Source organism: Pyrus communis, chromosome 15 (genome assembly GCF_041283825.1).
Source record: "Pyrus communis isolate YQ-2024b chromosome 15, ASM4128382v1, whole genome shotgun sequence".
Taxonomy (NCBI): domain Eukaryota; kingdom Viridiplantae; phylum Streptophyta; class Magnoliopsida; order Rosales; family Rosaceae; genus Pyrus; species Pyrus communis.
This window is the reverse complement of record NC_142579.1, coordinates 35,897,501-35,906,045: the sequence shown is the minus strand read 5'-3', so window position 1 is coordinate 35,906,045 and position 8,545 is coordinate 35,897,501. Positions and strand designations below refer to the sequence as shown.

Sequence of the window (8,545 nt, the reverse complement as noted above, 5' to 3'; positions counted from 1 at the left end):
TCAAACCAAAAAAAAACCTCTTTACTTTCCAAATTTATCACATTCAATATTTCATGGTTACTATAAAGAAATGGCAGATACAAAGTGTAGAGAGCTGAGAGTACCTTCTAACTCTAAGTGCTAATTCCAGCAAACGCAAAAACTTGCGTTGCTGAGTCCATGACCATTTCTTCCTCTGAAAAAGAAAACCTAACAAAATCCATAAAAAAACCAAACTAATTTGGGGAAGTTTTTCATTTGTTAACTCCTTAGGTGGCTTCACGATGGTACCCTTGGCTGGATCCGGAAATACTCCTAACGAAAGGATCGCTGTCTCTCAACGCGTCATCGTTTGATGCTCATCATTAGTGATTGTTAACTTTTGTTTAGTTTTTGGTCATCAAAGTTTAAGTCAATTGATTGACATGGTCTAATTGTATTTTCAGTTACAAAAAAAAAGTTAAATGGTTGTTATCAAAATGTATGTTCAAGATTTGAATCTGACAGCATTTATAATTCTTCGTCTAACTGACAACAGAACATTTCCCGGGAATGGGAAGTACAAGAAAATTTATTACCGAACGTTTTCTAGGCCAGACTAGTTCTCTGAACCTTCCAACAATTCAAAGTTGGAGGAGTCTCTGAGGCCAAGGCTCTCATACAAGGGAGCAACTGGGTACCCTCCACATTAACCATGCAAGGCTTTGGATTTGTATCTTCTAAATCTAATTCAATGGGGGTTTGTCATTGAACTAGTAAATTACAAAGATCGAACACTTTTTTTATTTAGAAGATTTAAACTCTTATTAGAAGCATGTATAAACGCCTGGAATTGAATGTCGTCAGCTAATCGATGATCAAAACTCTTGCTCGGCGAATATCTGGTTCCAGGCTCCAAATTAACCAAATTTTAGAACTCCCTGGAATTTAACATTAGATTATCTGTTTTGGTTTCAGATTTTTGTATACAACCAAAGGAAAACGGAAGCATAGAAGTATCTGTATTTGAAGCGTTACAACAAGTCCATGAAGCATCAAAATAGATGTTTAATTAACTTTATGTTGTTATATAGTGACAGGAATACAACAACAACGATAATAATACCAGTCAAAGTTCTTTGATCAGAGTAACAACCATTTCACTTCCAGATCTTGACAAACTTATCGTGACCAGCCGAAGCAATCAAACCTGTAACATTTGACACTGCCAAAGAAGCAATGAGTCCTTCATGTGCTGGTAGAGTCATTACCTTGTTCTCTGTCATGTTCCATAACTCCAGTGTCTGCAATTAGTTTCCCCAAATAAAAATCAAAATATGATATCTTGCAGCAACACTAGTACCAGTATTGTTTCTCTCGTGTAAAATGGGAACAAATATCCGAACAGCTTAAGAGAGTAGTGGTCTCCAAGCAAAAAATGTAACAAACATTACATAAGCACAATGATGGAGAATTTACTTGCCTGATAACAGCCAATGACAAGCAGTGAAGTATATGTATGATGGAAAACACACGATTGAAATTTACTTCCGTTGCAGCTCAACTCATGAACACATTCGCCTTCCCCTCCTACTCCAAGTGCCCAAACTCTAACAGAGTCGTCACTGACAGATGCGAGAAACTCACCAGAAGGATCCCAGCACACAGAATGGATAGGCTTAGTATGCCCCTGCATACAACACATGGTTTTAGAACATTACTAAGTACCTAATCCTACAAGAACCACAATTTCCCATTGAAACAAGCGTCCCAACATGCAATTGCAGGTCCAGGACTTATAAAGGACCCGAAGGCTCATCAATGTTGCGTATACAGAACTCAAAAGATAATGTCGCATGCACAAACAATGTCAACATAGCGTTACATGATAGCATAACTCTCAGAATGATCACACAGAATATTATGATGAATGTAAATGTAAAGTTGACCTGTAATGAATGACGACAAGCTTGTGTCTCCACATCCAGTATATGTACAACATTCTCTGCAGCTGTAGCAAGAAATCTTCCAAGGCGGGGTTGAAATCTCACCTGCCTCTTACCACCCTAATATGTTCAAACCTATTAATAATGAATATACCGAACAGTGAACAATCTAATAAAAACACCACTACTTCACCCCACTCAACTTCTGTACTACCTTAAACACGCTTGCACAGAAGCCATTGTTAATTCTCCAGTACCGTATCTCACCACTCGCATCACACGAACAGATAAGGTCATCATTGTTTGGGTGAAAATCTACTGACAGGACAGGAGCAGAATGTCCCATAAAGGTGCAAAATGAAACAGGCTGCAGATTTAAGACATACAAAAAGTTTTACAAGGCAAGATTACAGAAGATATATGATCCACGGGACAGAAGAATGTTTCCACTAACATTGTCAGCATCCCAGATCTTGACAGTTTTGTCGAATGAAGATGTTGCAAGACGTGGCATGCTCGGGCTGAAATGAACATCAGCTATCAACAATGAATGTTCTCCGAGAACAGCTTTTGGCGTTAAACTATCTGTGTACCACAGTACGGCCTGCAACACACAGATATCAAGCAATTCCACATCTATGTTCAGATATATATATATATATGTATAAGAATAGCAGCATTGAATTCTCCTCACAGAAGCTATTGGAACTTAGGAAATCATCACTCGCTCACCTTCTTATCAAGGCCACCACTAGCAAGAACTTTTCCATCTGATGAGATGTGGCAACTCACAACCTTGCTTGCACTTGCTCTGGCAGAGTTTTTTTCCGTAAATGTGAACCCTAAAGTCATATCGAAATTCCAAGTCTCAAAACAACCATCCATGTTTAATTTAGAGCCCCTTCTGGTAACCATTTCATTTTTAGTTTTTAGCTTTCAGTTGTCTTTGTTAGAGATTGAGGGAAATACACGGGAGAAGGGAAAGATGAAGAACGGTGGGTGGAATGTGGAAGAAATGTATATGGAACGGTGCACAGAACGAAAACCTATATCTCTAGACAATTTTTCTACTGTATACATCCTCTATCGCTAGCGCACAAAATAAAACCAAAAAATAGTTATCAAACGGGTCCATAGAAAAAAGAATTGTCCACCATGTTTCAAAACAACTAAATAACAAAGTATTCACCAATGCACCTGTCGATTGTGCATCATCAAGAAGTTCATCATCTGCAAATTGATCCATATCCGTCTGCAATCGAACTTGTTTATCATCCCATTACCAAAATCATCAATTCCTTGTGATACCAAGAAGATGAAGAGATTACTCACCAACTGAACTGAGAGTGATGAAAGAGCAGCATCAGCACCAGACATCATCAGAGGCTTAAGGAGTTGTGGATGTTCTCTTTGGAGCAAAAGCTTTCTTTCTCTATTCCTCAACTCTTTTCCTTGATCATCTTTCCACTTTCTAAATATTTACATGTTTAGTGGAGGAGCTGACGCCGAAGTCCACTTGAAAATTATTTTTTAAATGCTTTATGACTCAATTAGATAACAATTTTTTTTTTTTAATTACAAACGATACTTCTATTCTAAACTAATGAGAGGATCGAAAGTGAACACGAAACACAACAAATTGAAAATTAGGCAATCCACGACTATAAACTTTACAGAAGCCATCATCCAAACTTTTGATCTAAATATTCCAAATTTTATACTGAAATAATTATGTTCGTCTATGTTGAACTTTAGAGAATCCATTCTTCCAAACTTGTAACTTTTGATCTAAAAATTCCAAATTTTATACTGAAATAATGTAGAAATAATTCCGTTCGTCTATGTTGAACTTTAGAGAATCCATTCTTCCAAACTCGTAACTTTTGATCTAAATATTCCAAATTTTATACTGAAATAATGTAGAAATAATTCCGTTAGTCTATGTTGAACTTTAGAAAATCCATTCTTCTAAACTTGTTTTAGTTTTATCCGCGACTGACTGCAAAGTTACCATCAACATGCCACGTGAAGTTACCGTTACACCAAACAATTTCTCCCTTTCAAGCCTATCAACCCTCACGCTGCACATTAAAACTGCGAGACTGGACCTTGATGACAAAAGAACCATCTCAAAGAGACTCGGGTGCACAAAAATGAAACGGGACATGATAATCACACCCATTTTCTCCACCTGCACACCCCTGTTTAATTACATCCCGCGTTTTCGTTCGATCCTATGCCCAGAACCAACGGTGGGTGTGTAGCAAGAGGAAAAAAATGTGATTTATCATTTTTCCCAAACGAAACACGATGAGAATGATAAAATTTCTATCTTACCATCCGAAAACGTTACAAGAACAGGCATGAAGCAATTGAGAGATCTCCCAGTTTTTACTGTTACAGTAATAAGCATACAAATACAACAATAATGTTACACGGACAGTTTACGGGGTCCTGTGGAGACGCTTGGATACCCAAAAAAGCAAAAGATGAAGATCAATCGAGCAACCAAAGACAAACTACAAGCGTTGACCAAGACTAGCTGAAACCTATTCCTAATCTGTGAAGTTCAGTTAATCACAGTGACCATTCACTTCCAGAGCTTGACAAACTTATCGTGACTAGCCGAAGCAACCAAACCCGTAACAGTTGACACAGACAAGGCAGCAATAAGTCCGTCATGTGCCGTTAGAGTCATTGTCTTGTTCTCTGTCATGTTCCATAACTCCAGTGACTGCATTTTACCCAGATAAAACTATCAGTACAGGATCATTTTTCCAGGTGGTAAAATGGGAACACACATCCCAACGGTTTAAGTGAATAGTGACCTCCAAGCAAAAATGTAAAGAACATAATATAAGAACAATAATGCAGAATTGACTTGCCTGATAACAGCCAATGACCAGCAGTGAAGTATATGTAGGATGGAAAACGCATGAATGAAATTTATGTCCGTTGCAGCTTAACTCATGAACACATTCCCCTTCGCCTCCCGCTCCAAGTGTCCAAACTCTTACAGAGTCCTCACTGACAGATGCAAGGAATTCGCCAGAAGGATCCCAACACACAGAATGGATAGGCTTAGTATGCCCCTGCATTCAAATCCAAATTCCAAGTAATGCAGTTGAGAATTCACATGAAAATATTACATGATCCGTTTAAATTACAACTATGAAAGAAAAATTATAGTGAGACAAAATGTTAGACTGACCTGTAAAGAATGCCGACAAGTCTGAGTCTCAACATCCAGTATAGATACAACATTCTCTGCGGCTGCAGCAAGAAATCTTCCAAGACGGGGTTGAAATCTCATTTGTGCCGTACCACCCTAATACGTTCAAACATATCAGAATCACCAAAACGTATATAATATGAAAACCACCACTACCCCACGCCCATCAACTTCCTGCATCCCAGAAGACAAGATTCTACCTTAGACACGCACGAGCAGCTGCCTTTGTTAATACTCCAGTAGCGTATCTCACCATCCCCATCACAAGAACAGATGAGGTCGTCTTTATTTGGGTGGAAATCTAATGACATAACAGAGGCCGTATGTCCCATAAAGGTACGGAGAGAATAACCAGGCTGCAGAATAAAAACATAAAGAAGGCTTGATACAGCATGTCACAAAAGATAAATCATCTTTTTGGGAATCGAGGCACAAACTCAGCACCCGAGCAATGAAGCATATAGATGAACTCATAACAGCAAAGATATGATATAAATCAAACTAGAAGTATGTATACTTAGTTTGATTACTCAAACAAGTCTTCAAATCTCGAATCAATATGTTAAAATCAGAGTATAAGCTAAGTAGATGATAAGGACAGAAGAATTTTTCACTAACATTGTCGGCATCCCAAACCCTGACAGTCTTGTCAAATGAAGACGTTGCAAGACGTGGCATGCTCGGACTAAAACGAACATCAGTTATCAAAGCTGAATGTTCTTCTAGCGTACTTTTTGGCTTTAATGTATCTGTGTACCACAATACAGCCTGCATAATACACATGTCAAGAACACTCTAAATAAGTACAAGCATCAACCAACAAAGTAAACGTTATAGCTTTTAAGAAGTAAACTAAACAGACAATTTCTCATGTTAATGTTCGGGAAGAATCAATTAGCCAATATGTAGCAGCAGTTCTGAATCCTCCCACAGAAGTTATTAGCAATTTCAACATTCATTCACTCACCTTTTTATCATGGCCCCCACTAGCAAGAAATTTTCCATCTGATGAGAAGTGACAACTTGTAACCTTGCTTGCGCTTGCTTTAACAGAGTTTACTTCTGTAAATGTGAACCCTGCAGTCAAATTCAAATTCTGAGCCCTCAAAGTAAACAATAGTAGCTGCAAACAACCAGGTTTACTTATTTTAATTATTTAAAAAAGAAATTATTTTAAAAAAAAAATAACTATGATGAACAAAATAACACTTACAAATGCAATTCCCTGAAACCAAGTACACGACCAAAAAGATGTAGTTAAAAAGTAAGGTTGCAGAAAAATTGGTTGACAGATTTTTTATTAGTTGACCTTATGATATTTATTTCCTATGATAAGTTACATCTACATTCTCTCTTTTGAATGTTTACGAAGATAAGAAGAACGAGTATTGACATTGTTTGTGTGTTTGTGGACAACACAATTATATATGCGAGATAAAAATTGACAAAAGAAAAAAGACAAAGATCATTAATTGAGACTTGTGATTCAATACCGATGACTTGCACTGTCCCGGTTTTTATGTATGTAAATATCTAATATTCAAGAACATACGAAAGAATTGCATTGTAGGTGAGAAAATACTGGCAGATACTACGTTCAGGATAATGTTAAACAAAGAATTCATTCAACATGGCACCCACCGCACCTTTGCTGACATCCATACATCGACCAACAGCATCTCTATGATCCACATCATCAGGGGATAAAAAAGACTCGACATTATCATCAAGAGACCCATCCTCTACAAATCGATCCATATCAGCCTGCAATTCAAGATCTTTATCATCCCACTGCCAAAATGGAATCCCAATGAGAATCCGTGCAAGGAATTGCCAATTCCTTCTAATACAAGAAGATGAAGAAATCACTCACCAACTGATGTGATGGTGATGTAAGAGTACCAGTACCATCAGCGCCAAACATCATCAGAGGCTTGGAGGAGCTACCACTATGGGGCAAGGCAGGCATTGAGATTACATCTCCAGGAGTGTGAGTCGAGGGAGTTGAAGGGGCTGAACTCGGGGAAGGCCCAGCTGTGTTTGCTGTTCCTGTGCTATTGGCAGGCCCTGAAGATGACACTGGCTGCTTTCTCTTTCTCCCTGGCTGGTTTTTTGAAACCTTAAATTGCATAGGCAAAACTGTATAAGGAGCTTCCCCAAGAATTCTCGACAATGTGTAAATAAAAAATTGAACAATTACTATTCTACAAGGTTGTAAGTTTGATAAGCAATACGAGCCTGAGTTAATTGACCAAGAAAAAGTTCATAATAAATAACCATAAAAGGACAGACAGACCTGATCATTTCCTCGAAAAGAGTTCGACATGCTACCATCCATAGTGATGCTGCCAGCACCCCCCATTTTATCTTGCTGATGGGGATTGAGATTTGAATTTTGTGACTGCTGATTAGAAAGAGCGTGCTGTTGAAGCTGTTGCTGTTGCTGTTGGGGATTGCTGTTTTGTTGCTGCTGAAGTTGAGCCATTTTTAACTACAAACAAACAAACAAACACTCTCAGAAGCCAAAGAGAATGAACTGTTTGATAATATGTCGAAGTACAGAGGGGGTAAACTCCGCCACCATAAAAATTCCAATTACAAGTGAAATAGACAGAGATTGGAGCACCTTAATCAGCATATCTGGATCTCCACGAGGCAAAATAGGGCCACCAGCTTGAAGAGGTGATCCTATATTTGGTACCACGTCACCAACAGAATTTGCAAGGCCATCCTTCCCAGGACCGCGATTCAATAGCATTCTTAGTCTTCTACTTTCATCGTTGGTAGCAGACGGTGATGTCATATTTTGCTGAGCAAGCATAAGTTGCTGGTGTTGTGGTGTCAACATCTGAAGCTGATGAAAGGGCTGGGGAGCTTGTATGAAAGGTTTCTGTTGCTGAAGAAGTCCAGAGCGAAGCTGCTCTAAACCCTAACAAGGAGAAAAACAGTTGTAGAGTATTAATGGGTGATACTCTAAGCTTTGGAAATGCAACCAAATAGACGATAGAGATTTTAAATTTACGAACATTGGTCGCTTCGAGATTCTAAACTTCAGAGATGGACAACAAATGAACTAATATAGTTTCCAAATTCAGAAACAATGTCATTTTGATGCATTTAGCGCATCTATTACCATTGTTTTAATACAGGGCCAGAAACTCAAGAAAATAAATGGTCCAAATAGACATAAGAAATTTTCTAACAAAGGCTAAGAAACAAACAGAAAATTATCCAGCCATCAAAAACTTACTGTGAGCGGCCATCCTTTTAAAGTCAAATTGTTTCCACCCTGATTTGATCCTGAAAAAGAGTCTTACATGTAAGGTACAAGCATCATTATACAATATCGTCAAAACCTACAAAATCTTTCAACTCTCTAATTACTAACTCACAAATTACTTTAGTGTAG

At 38.1% G+C, this 8,545-nt stretch overlaps 2 protein-coding genes across 9 annotated transcripts in view; both read right to left on the bottom strand.

The window, feature by feature from the left end:
- Positions 1-1,006: 1,006 nt before the first annotated feature.
- On the bottom strand, positions 1,007-3,592 carry LOC137733361 (transcriptional corepressor LEUNIG). The gene is made up of 8 exons (XM_068472514.2): positions 3,237-3,592; positions 3,102-3,156; positions 2,637-2,746; positions 2,359-2,508; positions 2,119-2,271; positions 1,908-2,024; positions 1,442-1,648; positions 1,007-1,262 (listed from the first exon to the last, which is right to left on the bottom strand). The coding sequence occupies exons 1-8, from the start codon at positions 3,282-3,284 to the stop codon at positions 1,119-1,121; spliced, it is 984 nt and encodes a 327-aa protein (XP_068328615.2). The 5' UTR covers positions 3,285-3,592; the 3' UTR covers positions 1,007-1,118.
- Positions 3,593-4,268: 676 nt separating this feature from the next.
- LOC137733331 (transcriptional corepressor LEUNIG) overlaps positions 4,269-8,545 on the bottom strand; it is an 8,674-nt gene continuing 4,397 nt past the window's right edge. For 3 of the 8 annotated variants that reach the window (XM_068472499.2, XM_068472507.2, XM_088686296.1), the window contains 11 exons: positions 8,387-8,436; positions 7,763-8,065; positions 7,433-7,627; positions 7,010-7,255; positions 6,783-6,900; positions 6,104-6,213; positions 5,755-5,904; positions 5,337-5,492; positions 5,116-5,232; positions 4,790-4,996; positions 4,269-4,638 (listed from right to left, as the gene is read on the bottom strand). In XM_068472499.2, coding sequence (XP_068328600.2) covers positions 4,495-4,638; positions 4,790-4,996; positions 5,116-5,232; positions 5,337-5,492; positions 5,755-5,904; positions 6,104-6,213; positions 6,783-6,900; positions 7,010-7,255; positions 7,433-7,627; positions 7,763-8,065; positions 8,387-8,436 — 1,796 coding nt within the window. In that variant the 3' untranslated portion in view covers positions 4,269-4,494. Of the gene's footprint in view, positions 4,639-4,789; positions 4,997-5,115; positions 5,233-5,336; positions 5,493-5,754; positions 5,905-6,103; positions 6,214-6,782; positions 6,928-7,009; positions 7,256-7,432; positions 7,628-7,762; positions 8,066-8,386; positions 8,437-8,545 lie in introns of all 8 variants that reach the window. The other 5 variants (XM_068472494.2, XM_068472488.2, XM_088686295.1 and 2 more) reach the window with 3 other exon arrangements.

Excerpts from the sequence above, each read along its gene's own strand:
- LOC137733361 (XM_068472514.2), bottom strand. The coding sequence starts at position 3,284 with ATGATGTCTGGTGCTGATGCTGCTCTTTCATCACTCTCAGTTCAGTTG. Across the intron at positions 3,157-3,236 it reads CATCACTCTCAGTTCAGTTG|ACGGATATGGATCAATTTGC; the intron begins GTGAGTAATCTC and ends GTTCGATTGCAG. Across the intron at positions 1,263-1,441 it reads TTGTCATTGGCTGTTATCAG|ACACTGGAGTTATGGAACAT; the intron begins GCAAGTAAATTC and ends AACTAATTGCAG.